This window comes from Thamnophis sirtalis, unplaced genomic scaffold (assembly GCF_051295495.1).
Source record: "Thamnophis sirtalis isolate CommonGarterSnake01/CBP01778 unplaced genomic scaffold, rThaSir2_p1.2 scaffold_3, whole genome shotgun sequence".
NCBI classification, from domain to species: domain Eukaryota; kingdom Metazoa; phylum Chordata; class Lepidosauria; order Squamata; family Natricidae; genus Thamnophis; species Thamnophis sirtalis.
Window position 1 is genome coordinate 90,578,780 of NW_028261383.1, and position 14,715 is coordinate 90,593,494.

At 36.2% G+C, this 14,715-nt stretch overlaps 1 protein-coding gene across 2 annotated transcripts in view; it reads left to right on the plus strand.

The window, feature by feature from the left end:
• Nucleotides 1–14,715, plus strand: part of ADAMTS2 (ADAM metallopeptidase with thrombospondin type 1 motif 2) — a 262,418-nt gene that overhangs the window by 210,078 nt on the left and 37,625 nt on the right. For both annotated transcript variants that reach the window (XM_087709481.1, XM_087709482.1), the window contains exon 10: nucleotides 392–505. In XM_087709481.1, the coding sequence (XP_087565607.1) occupies nucleotides 392–505 (114 nt within the window). The remainder of the gene's footprint in view (nucleotides 1–391; nucleotides 506–14,715) is intronic.

The window sequence follows — 14,715 nt, forward strand, 5'->3', positions numbered from 1 at the left end:
ATTCTGTATCTTCAAAGCCACCAGTGTCTTCTTATCCTGATAAGGACGATAAGTAGATAGATACCAGTAGATAAGAAACATTTTCTAGACTGTTCAGCCCTCTCAAAGTAGATAAAGCATTTACAAAACTCATAAAACAAACTGATAGTAGAAACAAACTACAAAATTCACATGGAGACCAACTAAAGAAGAGTTATTTGGGAAAGTCTAACTCAAATAACAGCAAAATAGGAGCTGCTATCAGGATACTTGTAGATTTTCTTAGTTCAGTCCTAACTGTCCTCTCTATCCAGGACATATCCTTAGTAATCTATTCTAATTTCCAACAGAAATGTAAATGCATAGAAGCTTTGAAAAAGCCATTAGTAATATAAATACTTTTTTTTTCTAGTTCCGCACCTTTGATCCTTGCAAGCAGCTGTGGTGCAGTCATCCTGATAACCCTTACTTCTGCAAAACAAAGAAAGGACCTCCGTTGGATGGGACTATGTGTGCTCCTGGAAAGGTAAGAATCTTTGCTTCATGTCTCAGGTAGGAAAAGAAGAGAGAGAGAAAGTTTAATATCTTTTTCAGATTTAATGGGAAGCTATCTTCGTCAGAAAGAGTTAAGGGATCAGGGAGTAAAAGGACAGAAGAGTTTTAAAATACTTGCTTAATAATGTACTGTATATATGGGTAAACATGATCATAACTAAAAATAAGAATTGCAAGAAATTAGGAGTTTAACTATTTAAAATGAATATTATGAACTCCCCCAAAAATTGGAAGTACATTTTTAAAAAGTGTTTGACCTTAGTTTACCAAATCTGCATGTAGCAGACAAAAATCTGCCTCTTGGTATGTCTAAAGCCCCATTCACCACTTTACAGATGCATACAATCCTACCTGCTATGTTTAGCATGTGCATAACGTATCAAAAATCTCATTCAGCTTTATCAGCCATTTTGCTTTTATGAATAGTCTTTCCTCGTCATTAATGCATTAAACCAAAGGAATTAAAGGAATGGTACTTGATCATTTCTCCAGTTTCTCCACTCAGGTTGCGTACTCCAGGTTGTATAGAGGCATTGAAAAATCTGTTCAATATTACCTGTTAGCCTTTCCAGGTAGACCAGACAGGAAAAAGGAACAGATATGCTAATTTGGCTTTATTGTAAAGTTACGTTAACAGGGTTTTGCAAGTCTGAAAGTTCAATTTTCCCTGCTGTCTCCGTTACAGCCCAAAAAACTAGGGTAGATTCTTTCTTGAAGCCTCTTGCCTCACCCACTGTCCAGCTGGGGGCTATGCTGTCTCTTATTTGACCATTTGCTAGACAGCAACTTTTCAAACCCTTTCCCAAGTTTTTTTTTATCACAATGCCATTATACTTCTGACTCATTGGGTAGATCTTATCTGATTTTGCTTTCATCCAAATTCCTATCAGTTGAATTGCCTGCAAGGATGAAATCCAGAAATCTGAAGGTCTTCGGCTCTGAGGTAAATTTGGGGCTCTACTGGGGACAGCAGAAATGGAAAGGAAGATCCCATTGTGTTGGTTCTAAAGTAACCCTTTTATTAAATAATTTAATAAGGGTATTCCATATACTTCTGGAACTGTATAGCAAAGCTTTATTCTTTTCTTTTTTCCACAATACACCCATTAGCAGTCATGCAGATTAATAAGAGCCTCATGGTTTATTAAGATCCTCAAGAAGAAGAAATAAATAGAAGTAATGAGGGTAATAAAAGCAAAAATAGCAATGCAGCATTTCCTTTTGAGGGGAAATGTATTTATTACTATTGCAGAGCACAAAATTGTTATTTCAGATAACAACATTATGGCCATTTTCGAAAATATGCTGAAGACAAAACTATGAACATGCCAAAAAGAAAAATATACAGGAGCAAATTTAAATTATCAGTATAAGATTGCCAATCTCATCTTGGAGGGCTTTTTAACTTTTCACATATGTTTATTCCTTACACACCTGAGTGTTTGCATTTTAAATGAAGTTATTAACTGGTAAGTAAATGGAAGGATGGGAAGGAGAAGAGGGAAAACAAGAGAAGGAAGGACCTTTAAGACGGAAAATGGTGCTCCCCTTGCAAGTGTGCCTTTCTTTTGGTACAAAGCATCTGTAAATTGGAAATATGTGTTGATGGATAAGCTTCATTCATTCCTTCGGTCAGTCAGAATGGGCTTGAGGAGGGGGGAGATCAAGCTACCTTTTGGAAAATAACTCAACTTATATTCAACTCAACTTTGTTTTCCCTCTAGAGCAGGGGTGTCAAGCTGGCAACTTGAGGGCTGGATGCATTACATATAGGCCATGCCCACCCCAGCTCTGCAAAGGCAAAAAAATCACGATATGTCATGATATGTCATGTGACACGATCGAGTTTTACACCTGTGTTCTGGAGCTCAACCAAGCCCCGGCATTCATCTGGCTCCCCAGCTAATTCTATTATAGAATTAATAATTCTCTAATAGATTTATTCATCATTCTTTTCCTTGCTTTCCTTCTCATTTATCAGACTGGCATTCTGGTTCCAAGAACAGCAAACCACTAAGAGTGGGAGAATCTGTCCTTTTTCTTATCTTAATTGAATTCAGAGGGAGCACCTTAAAAGCCCCATAGAGGTATAATGGATTCACTGAGTAAATCAAGCAATGCTTTGTCCAAATGGAATCCACCTGTCTGGTCTGAATATCTCCCATTGAGAATTCCTCCTTTCTTGCCACCCAACTCCCTATAAAAACAAAATGTGGATGAGACATTGCATAGACAAAAGGCCTTGTCTGTGGACATTGTGGAACACAATTTTCCCACAAACACATTTGACCTCCACCTTCCTTACATTTCTCATACTGGAAAAAAAACACTATATTTATCCCAACATAATTTAGTTGATGGTAGAATTTTTATGATTTGTTCTGGGTTGATTATGATTTGTTCTTGGTTGTTATATGGTTTATAAATCATATCAATGATTTAGTGGATGATAGAATTTTTATGATTTGTTCTGGGTTGGATTTATGTTTTGTGCTTTGAAGTTTACTGCCAAGCCTGTCAGGACTGGGGCAGTCAGCAAATACTACTTATATAGCACCAAATTACTGCTCATACATTATGTGTATTCTTCACATGTGTCAGTTACATAAATCCTGATGGAAATTAAACTATTCTGTATTTTTTAAGAGAACGATTCCAACAATTAACAAGTAGCATGATATTTTCAGTAAGAAGTGATGGTGTCTCCAGCCTTACCATTAGGCAGGAGAGATGATAAATTGGGTACAGGCCCTGACCTTTCAACCTCTGGTTTGGATTTTCTGCTAGGAACATATCCTTCACTAAAGCAAAACACACCGCTTTCTTAAGCAGCTTGTTACCCTACTGGGAGCTCTGTATAATAATCATCACTTCAATTTGAAGGTGGCTGCTGCAAACCCTGATTATTGTTGACACTTTTCACTGCATCTCTCTGAGGGTGTTCTCAGAATGATCACTACAGGACCCCTGGTTGTATGTCTGTTGGGTGAAAGGAAATTGCCCATAATGCAGTTATTAGGGAAAGAGCATGTGTATGGATGGAAACTGATCAAGTAGAAAAGCCACCTGGACTTAAGGAGAACCCGCCTGACAGTGAGGACAATTAGCCAGTGGAACAGCTTGCTGTCAGAATTTGTGGGTGCTTCATCACTGGAGATTTTAAAGAAGAGACTGGACAGTCACTTGTCTGAAATGGTATAGGGGTCTCCTGCTTGAGCAGGGGGTTGGACTATAAAACCTCAATGTCCCTTCCAGCTCTATTCTGATTGATTGACATAAATGAGAATGTTGGGTAGAAAGTGTTTATGAAAATAATAGAACCTTCTCTGTCCTCAGAGATGGTGGTCATCTTCAACCACTACAGAATGAAGGCTGTAGTGTCTGATAAGGTGGCACTTACCAATATGCTCATGGAAGAGGAACATATTTGTTTCTTTTGATGGTCCTCTTTAACTTTATTATCAGAGGGGAAAAAAATGCTTCTCAATAGCAGTTCATGGAGAAAATGAATGGGAAGGTCTGTGGTACTCATATCTTGCTTTTGGGTGTTACATTGGCCCAACCACTTTAGAAAGACCATGCTAGACTGCGAGGGCTTTCTAGTTTTTAAGTCTTTCCAAATGGTAAATTATAACCCAGTAAATGGCTCTTTGCATCTATTGGTGCTCAGGAATCAAAATGCATTTTAATGTGGGATGTGCTCAAGGCCTTTAATCAATTCCTTTCTATGTAGCAAAAATATTTTATTAATAATATAATAATGTATTATTCACCGGTATATATCCATTAATAATGTAATAATTTATTATTAACCTGTAGATGTCTCTGATAGAGTAGCCTTCAGATGAACCTTTCAATTTTTGTTATAATGACTTAGATCAAAATTCTTAAGAAAAATCTAAATAAACTTAGCAGTAGTACTGCCTCTTCCTTTTGTATTTCTGGTCCCCTTTCCTTTTTAAAAAAGTTATTTATGTTTGCACAGATTTTTAAATATTTAAGGGGATGCCTTCATCCTATTCAATTTCAGTTTCTCTGCAAGTTTTTGTGTTATCTGCTGCAATTTATTTGCAGGTGTTTCTTTTACATATTTACTTTTTAATGCCTTTTCAACCTTTGTGTCAGGTTTCCAAAAGTTGTCAACTTGTAAAGCATTCCCATGTCTGTTATCAAGTTGACACTTTATTTATATTTAAGACATATGAATAAGCTTTATTTTTACCCTTAAACTTACATATTAAATCATCATCCTATTAGTAAATATTTAACCATTTTGCTGTCAGGTGAGTTTTATATAGACCACTATTGGCCCTAATGCACTATTATGTATTAGGCTTCCTGCTATCTCTCGATCACACCAGTCTACAGGAAAACATTATCCCACATTATCTTTTCTCTTTAAAAAATGGAATCTCAGTTATTGTAAATACTTAAGTATATTTCATGGGATTACTTATGGTTTTATTAGTCTGTAGCCTCATAGAGATCTACGCTTCACTATCAGTCCAATTCTTCCTGAAGATTTTCTAGGTAGAAGGAATAGAAAAGATAGTTGCAGTTTAATATAATGTGATAAGCTTGTAATGCACCAAATTGTATGTTAATTGTAATGGTTTCTTTGATATTAGAGCTACATATAAAATCATGTAAATTAGTAACAAACAAGGATTACTTTAGGTTTATGGCAAATGGCAACAAGATTGTTTCTATTTTTGCTTGTAGATCAGAATCAGATCTCTTGGCAAAGTCTAATTCTTGTAATATGTAATATTACAAAGTAATATGTAATTTATGTAATGTAGAAAAGTAATTCTTTTCCAAATTATATCATTTCAGATTGATTTACCTAGTTTGAGTGAGCTTCCTTACGAAATAATTCCTTGCATATCAAAAACTATCATGTCAGAACAAATGGTTAAATTAGATTTGCTTTCTATCTGACCTCTAGTCTCTTTGTAGTAAACTTAACTTTTATTTGGTATATAATGGATCAGGTTTTTCTCCACTTCAATGAGAAAAAGTCCAAGTAAGCTATTTTGACCAACCAATTTGAATAGTTTCCTAACAAAAACTTTTAATATTCCATAGAAATGAGAGCCCAGTTACAGAACAGTGGAAGCAGATGGGAAATTGCAATGGAAAAAAACATAATAGATTTGATGCGGAAAAGAAGAAAAGTAATTGATTGCTTTTAACAAAAACACAATCCTTTAAACTCCCTCCCTCCCTCATCAAGTGATTTGCCTTTGAACTCCTATATCAACCAATGGGAGGCCAATATCAAAAGCCAATACTGTAGCGACTCTGGGTATATAATTGAGAAATGCTCTTCTAAAGGATTTTTCAGACATTTCTAAAATTAACAGGATCCCATTTGGTGGATTGAATAACAAAATTTTAATGAGAGAGCCCATTTGGCATAGTGCTGTTGGCCTAGAACCAGGAGACAGTGAGTTCTAGTCTCCATTAGGCATGAAAGCATGCTTTCATGCCTAATGAAGCATGACTTTGGATCACATACATGTACACAGAGGCTGAAATCTTATGTAAACTTTCTATCCTAGACAGTAATCCGAAAGCATATTATTGCTAAAAAAAAGTCTATTGATAAGATTGATAGGAAGAACAACATATTTCCAGAGCTACATGAGAACTGTTTTGAACTGTTCCATCGTACAATAAGTAGCAAACATGCTTTTGACACAGTTGCCAGACCCAAACATTAACGCTCTTTTTACTGTGCATTTCTTATTAATGTTAAGTGCTCATTTAGCTATTAATTCAATCATGGTAAATAATGATCATTCGTTTTCTAGTATTCTGAATGCTTATAAAAGTAGGTTCAATCTCCCTCCATTAAGTTCATGAAAAAAACAAATAGCTCTCTGCTTCAACAGGGTCAGATGTTTTGTTTGGAACACTGTTAGTGAAACAGAACAGAAAGATAATCAATTAAATGTGTGAGTTCAGAAAAACAACGATTCCTCCTCTTCCATCTATAAACATGTAGTTATTGTGATTTCATATTCCACTTCCAAGTGCCCTTTAGTAAAACACAGGCCAATCTAAGCATGGCTGACGTATTAAGAAAATACCTTGGTTTAGCAACAGCTGAGGAAATTAAGTGCCAGAAAAGCTTTTTTTGGTGTCGGTTTTGTTTAGGTTGCTTTAGCTAGCAGAAGTCTTCACTGAATGCTTCCCATCCATAAATTCTGGAATGGGATAACTGAATTCCATAATTATCAGCAGTCAAAGTCTGTAAATAATCCCTGAAAGAATGGAGTATTTCACCCAAAGAATTCCCTAAGATTATGGGACAGGGAGATTTGTTTATCTGCTTTGACTGCTCTTCTCCATCATTATGCTGAAACTGTGGCAACAGCTAGATCATCTTGACTGCTAGAGGATTATGTAATGTAGCTGGATAACATCTGGCCAGAAAATCTTTTGGTGTGTGGATATTTCTGGAGAGACTGATTGTAGAATAATTAATATACTGTATACTTGAAATATGGGAGAAATTCATACAATGTTTTTGTCCTGATCTGAGGCCAACAATCTATTTCCAAAGGACAAGTCTACATGCTACTACCTACATCTAAGTTAATAATTCTAATAATTTCTAGAGAATTCTGCTGGGGCCAGCTTTTTCAGTTGGCATAGTTGATGTTTCTTTCCTTATGATACGTTGAGTTTAGCTGCACTGTTGACACAATCATTCAGAAGACATTTTACTCTTTGTCAGAATAAAATTTGCCTTTTGAAATTGAAGGCAACAATGCAAACAGTAGGAAATTCAGCTAGTGTTGAATCTCATCACATGGAAAAATAAATTTTATTATTGACACTGTTACCACAGAGAGCTACTGCAGTTGCTGAAGGAGTCAATATATATTGTATTCTGATGCTGAATGGTAATGCATTATGACTTTGATGGCTTGCTGTTACCAATTTTCGAGACCCTTTGAAAATAAAATTGCTTACATCTAGCCATGATGTATACTTTGTTGTGCTTGCCATTAATAGACGTATTGAAAGCAGAGTTGGAATTATTGAGACGAGATTTTCTTCATGGGCAAAATGCTTAGCTAGATAATTACCAACTAACAGTGTGATGAATTTGATTTCCTAAATCCATTTCATTCAGCTAAAGACCTGATTTTGGGATGACATTTTGTTCACTTTCTTCTCAGAACGTAAGCTGTTTTCTTCATTTCTTCTGAAAGTGAGCTCTGCCGTTAGCAAAAAAAATTCTATTAGAATATTTGGAGATATGGTTATTGACAAAATGTATTACAATAAAAGAAAATAACTACAATAAATTGCTACTACAAATACAAAAAGATTTGGATAATTGGACTGAACTACAGATATCACTAATTGGCAGAATTTCAACAATTAAAATGAATGTACTACCCAAACTACTTTATCTTTTTCAAACAATACCAATTAAATTTTCTGCTTTTTATTCACAGAATAAATGTTTCCTAAGAATTGTGCCTTTCAAAATTAGTCTTAATCTGTTCCTATGCATTTATCCCACTGAAATACTACCACATTCAATTTGCATGAATCTTATGACAATGTGTCTTTAAACAGCAGGGAGTTGTGATGCCTTTTGCATCAGCTTAAATAACTTTATGTGCCTTTAAACAAACCTCTGTGCAGCCAATGGCTGTTTAAAACCCTAAGTGTGCAGTCTTACATCTCTATTCTTTTGAGCTAGCACAGTGTTGGATTCAGTTGGCCTTTTGGTATAAAATTCAGCCTTTGTGAAGTGTTACCTTCATTGGCATGTTTTTCTCAAAAAGAAAGAGAACATTTCTTTTGCAGGTAAAGGAACAATTTGACTGTTGTATCTCTCAGTTACTCTCAGAATAGACACCTCTATGCCTCAAGTTTTGGACCATTTTATACATTGCAATGAAGCTCACTTGGTCTTACCACATATGTTCATTGAAAAGTGTATCTTAATAACATCTTTTTTTGCATTCACATGACACATAGAGATGTTTGTTTATTTGTTTATATCATACTATATTTTAGAAAAATGAAGTAGATTCAGTGAAATCCAGTTTGAAACTAATATCGAGGCAAAATGATTCTGGAGTTATCTTCTTAAAAATGAGGATCTTCCAAAATAGCTTGAATTAATCTAAATCCTCCTGAAGCATTGCTAGCAATTTGTAAATTCAGAGGATTGTCCAGAGCATTACATATTTCTCATTGTGCTCTTCGTATAAATATAAACCACTGGATGTAGTTTTGCAACTGGCATTTCTACTTTTAAATTGCAGAGAATTATTTTACCGTCACCCTCAGTGATAATGCTTTAGAGAGGATGGACTCAGAGTCTTATACTTCACTGAATTTCCTCAGTATTGAATTACTCTTAGCTAGTCTATAACCTGTATGAATTTGCCGAATCCCATAGAGGTTTGGGCTTGTAGGGAACATTTTTTGCTTGTGTGTTTTTCCTAAACTTTTCCTTCTGAACCAATCTGTTTCCTATTTTTTTCTTTTCCATTTCTTTCATTCAAATATATGGCAGTTATCAAGCAGGGTAAAAGATTGGGAAAGAAGAAATAAGGAAAACATTAGTTGTGAATTTCACAACTGAAATCAAGCTCATGATCATCAAAGGAAACTCACTTTAAGTTCAGTATCTAAAATTACCTTGCTTTCACCCCTGCGGGAACTATTTGGAGTTGTGCTGGGAGCAATAGCATTAAGGGTAAACTCAATCCATAATCCCCAACATCTGATTCATTACAGAAGAAAGGAATTGTGGCCAGAGGCAAAGGAACATCATAATTCTTTCTCTCTTCTCCACTGTATTTCTATGTAGATTTCCTTCTACCCCTTTTAGTTTAATTTCTCCTCACAATACTTACAGAATTACATATAAGCATTCCATAAAGGAAATTAAACAGGGGATATTTATTTTGCCAAAGACAATCTCACAGTCCAGATGATTTCCCTCTGAGAAAGCTGACCTCAGCTTCTCCCAGACATGAAACAGATGGATAAATATGTGCTGTGTTAGTCACCACAGAGACAGATCTTGGAACATTAGAGATAAATTTCATGGGTTCCACAGTCTTTTTTGACAGGTTTCACATGCGACCATTCTTTGCACATTAGCGGATGCAATAAGATGGACAAGAGTAGTCACAGCATAGCTATGTCATGAAGAGACAGAGAAATAATACCTCTTTGCAAACAGGATTTGACCACAAAATCAAACATCTGAAAATGTTAAAATCTGGAATGGAGAAGAACTTCAGATACATATTTCCTGACAGACTCTAATTACATTAGGTAAGCTGGAATTTATTTCGGTAAGATAAACCATTTAAACTCCTATCCCCATACAGTATGTATTTTTAGTGCAAAAGCATTCTCAGATCACCCCATTAAATAAATGGAGCTGTTTGTGTTAAATAATTTGGGAGAGCCCAGTTTATATTAATCATAATGGGATATCATTTAAGGACTATTCAGCAATCTTGACTACCTATTACCCTGTTTCCCCAAAAATAAGATCTCTCTGGATAATAATCCCAACTGGGCTTCTGAATGCATGCGCTAAAAAAAGCCCTCTCCCAAAAATACTGCAACACAGCAACAGCCATGAGGTGACCACACTTGCCGCCTTCTGCACCTCAAAAATAATAAGGCCTCCCCCAAAATAAGGCCAAGCACTTATTTCGGGGGTCAAAAATAATAAGACCCTGTCTTATTTTCAGGGGGACACAGTACCTGGTACTGTCAAAGCAACAGAAAGATCTAGTGTACAATTATTAATCAACCGAAGTTCAATTTACACAAGCCTCAGTAAGTTTGGCATATCTGTAATTGTCATTCACCATATGAGGGAAAAAAAGAATGGTAACAATATGATTTTTCTTTAATTCAAATCACTTGATAGATTATCCGAACTAAGCATTATAAACATGTCTCTACTGAAGGTAAATATTGTCTTCAAGTTGTTTTTCTTGTTATATGATAGTTTCAAAAGTCAGAACACTATTAACAACTCCTGGTGAAACAATTCAAATAGGAAACATTTTCACCCAATAACATCATCTTTCTTTTTTTGATTCTTAGACTTGGGAAACTGAATGGATATTTTTGTAAATAGGAAATCTGGGAACTTTTTTTTTCCTTTTCCATTGTTTCTGTATGAAATTGGGATCCCATGAAGATTTTATATGGCATTATCTCCAGTACAAGTCATAGGATATTATTTTCTGTCCCCTTATCTATTCTGATGCTCAACTGCAAATTCAGCTGCATGCACATATGTGTGCACCCACCCACCGCTCACGTGGCCCAGTTGTGAGTAGGACATGCCCTGGTGGTGGGGTAGTGGTCTGGGGGTTGGGGAACCTTGCATCAGAGCACACAGAGAAAAAGGAAGGTATATCTCTGAAGCATTTAATGATCAGTTCATCTTCAGAAGTATAACACATAACTTTTGTTAGGCCACAATAAGAAAGTTGTCCAAGTTATTCTTCTGAAATGAAATCCACACATCCAAGGTACTCTTCTGGTTTATTATTTGTGTGGCCCTTTTAGCTATTTAACATCAGCCAGTTTTATTTTTAGACCCTGTCATCTTTGTCAATATCATTCTTGTAGATTGTCTTTTTAAAATGCATATTCAAAAACAGCCTGATTCTCCATTGTATCCTCTTCTATCTACTTTTTAAAATAGTAGCAGACAATCGTAAGAGAAACATCTGAATACATTGTTGCCTTAAATACTTCCAAAGTTAAAATACTTTTCTCCATTCAGTATTAGTGGGTCCTCTACTTTAATCTAATCTTCAGTTAATTCTGGCTGCCTCTAGCAACAGCCTTCAAATTCTCCTCTTATCAAGTTTTTCCTCTAATCTATAACATTTTCCCATATAAATATTTTATACTTAAATTCAAAATCTTTGTATATTTAATAGAATGTTAAACAAATCACAGGAAGGAGTCTCATTTCTTATTTTCAGTCAATCTGGTCTAATCCATTTATAATTTTCCAAAATCAACATTCTAATGCTTTCCTGCTTATTTCTTAATTTAAAAACTATCTTTAAATTCTTAAATTTAGATGAGACTTCTTTTGCTGAGGATTGAAGGAGAATCACTCAGTGAAATAAAACTAGTATTTACTAGGAAGTGGGCAAATCCAGTGTCCATTTGAAGTCTCCAAATTTCTAAAACCTGCCAGAGAACATTGTAGGGAGCATCTGTATGGAGCACTAAAGGCAATCTCAGGCTCTTCCCTGTATATGGAGAGGAATTCAAGGCACAAATCCATTTGTCAGCTGCCTGTTCTTCTACAGTCATCGGCTGTACTAAAACCAAAGACATCTTCAGTCCACCATTTCTTGAAAGTCGAGTATTGGGGGCAAACATTTCAGAAGAGTTTCTTTCTTTGCTGGAAAAGTCAAACATATTTTATTTAAAGCTTATAAACTTTAAAGGGAAAAGATTCAGAATGATGGGGAGGGGAAATTATTATTTTTACAAGCTAGAACCTTTGTTTACAAAGCTGTAATTTTGCTGGGAATAGCTAATTTTAGGGAATGATTTAAATACTGATGCTGGTACACTGGGGATAAAACAGCTTTTTTTTTTAAAAAAAAGGCAACTTTTACTATCTGAGACATTGCAGACATTAATGCAAATGTATGTGCTCGTGTTTTTAGTATTTGGGGTATTATGAATCCTTCAAAAAAGGATTTAGGTATTATTCAGGTAGGGACCAATCTTATTTAAGGAGGATTATATTGGAGTTTCAGAAACATTTTTAATCGATTTGCCTAGGCAGAAATTTCACCAATCTGAATTCGAGATCATGTCTCACTTATTATTGGATATAACTTAGAAAGCTCCCATTTGCCCATTTTTGGCATTTGAATTCTAGATTGTTTTATAATCTACAAGCAAAGCAACATCTGTTCAAGTTTTGATAAGCTTTTAAAATAAAAATTGTGTGGAGCAAAGAACAAGACCGGACGTCATGAAGGCAGTAATAACAGGCAAATGTATAAGCCAAATGAACAGGATTAGAAAGAAAATTGCATACATGATACATGTATTACATTAAGAAGAAGAATGTAGCCTATATACTGTAAATAAAATATAATAGAGCAAGATTATGTATTAGAAAGAAAAAAAAGCTGGATATTTCAAATATGAAAACAATGTTTTATTTTTCAAGCCAAAATATAGGAAAACTCAGATGGCAGTAAGCAGGACTGCTTACTATCCCCTTTCTTATTTAATCTTGTGATAGAAACATTAGTAGAAGCACTTTGTGGTAACATTAAGGTAATAACGGCAGATAAAAAGTTAATGTTACTGCAGTGGTGGGTTCCGGATCCCGTTCCAACCGGTACGGTTGGAATGGGCCCCGCATCGCCTACATGGACACACGCGGCATGCACATGCGTTGTAGGTGCAAATGATGCTTCCGTGATGCTCCAGCTGCTCAGCATAGCAGCGTGCAGGTGCTGTACACACTATGCACGTGCGCAGAAGCAACGAAAGCTTTAAAACACGATAAGGTGCTCGGGCAGGCAGGCGGGCCCTCCGAAGCACCGGAACGGGGCGTACCACCTGCAACCCACCACTGATGTACTGGAGGCGGAGCTACCACCAATGTTAACAATGGGCTAACCGGATCAGAACAATAGGAGAGGACAAAGATCTTCAGAGCGATGGGCCTTTGTATGACATTTTCTAGTTTCTCAGGGATCCCTAGGACTGGAGGTGAAGTAGAATGAAATGGAAATTTTTGTGGGGCTCATTGAAGAGTGCAATGGTTGGAGTACAGGAACAACATGAAGAGTGTTATTCTGGGTGACGTTTTTCTGTGAACCAGGTTAGGAAGAAGGAGGTATTCAGTAGCAAAGGAACAGAGGAAAGCAGAAAAGATTTGAATTGGTTTCCTTCAGTACGAAGGGAATAGCCTAAGGATGCCCCCATTAACAGAGAAGGGATAAATGGGAGGATAGGGACTTTTGAGTTTAGACGTAATACTGGGAAAATGTATTATTACCAATACACTGTTGGTTTGTCACCTTTTTGAGATTCTCTTTTTCTCTTCCTCTCTCTCTTCCTCCCTCCCTTTCTCTCTCCCTCCCTCCCTCCTCCCTCCCTCTCTCTCTCTCTCACACACACCTATCTATCACCCTATCTATCAAATATATTGGCTGCCCATCTTACCATAGGGTAACTCTGGGCAGCTGTATACAGTTGCAACATAAAAAGTTAAAAAATACATCTGCAATACTAGGTCAATTACAGGTAATTCTCAATTTACAACCATAATTGGGACCAGAATTCCCATTGCTAACAAGCTGGTGGCTAAGTGAGTTGCACCCAATTTTAAAACTGTTTTTGAGAAGTTTGTTATGCAAATCACTGCATTTTTAAATGAGTCATGCGATCATTAAGTGAATCCAGCTTCTCCCATTCAATGACTTTGTTTCTCGGGCATTGGCTGGGAAAGTTGCAAATGGTGATCACATGAGATGCTGCAACCATTGTAAATAGAGACCGGTTGCCAAGCTCTCAAATTTTGATCAAATAAATATGGGCATGCTGTGGCCATATGTGTGAGGACTGGATTTAAGCCATTGTAACTACAAACAGTTATGTAATAAATGAATGTAAGTCAGAATCTTGCAAGTACAACTTTTCCTCCCTAACTTTTTACAGTCTAAGAAACTAAAGATGCCTCTTCTGAGACCTTTGCCTTGCCCATAGTCAGTCTGTGGACTCAATTACTGCTTGTCTGACTGTTGTCTAGTCTGCGGCTTTTTTCTCCCAAGGTCATTCTTGTATACCATTACAGTTTGTAAGGTGGATAATTTTTGGGTGGCTAATTGGGAGAATATGAGTTATTTGCCTTCATTCGTGAATATGAACAATGGTTAATCCCAGCTGGGATCTTTATTTACTGAGGATATCAAGGAATCAAAAGAGGTAATAGCTTGAGTGCCATTGAGTAAAATAAAAAATAAATCTTATGGAATGCAGCTACGTGCACAAGTGTGAGTTTACGTGGCAACATAGCACAATATCAAAGAAATATTTTAACAGAATAACAAACCTAGAGGGGATCTTGGAGGTCTTCTAGTCCAACCCCTGCCCAAGCAGGAGCCCCTATGCTAT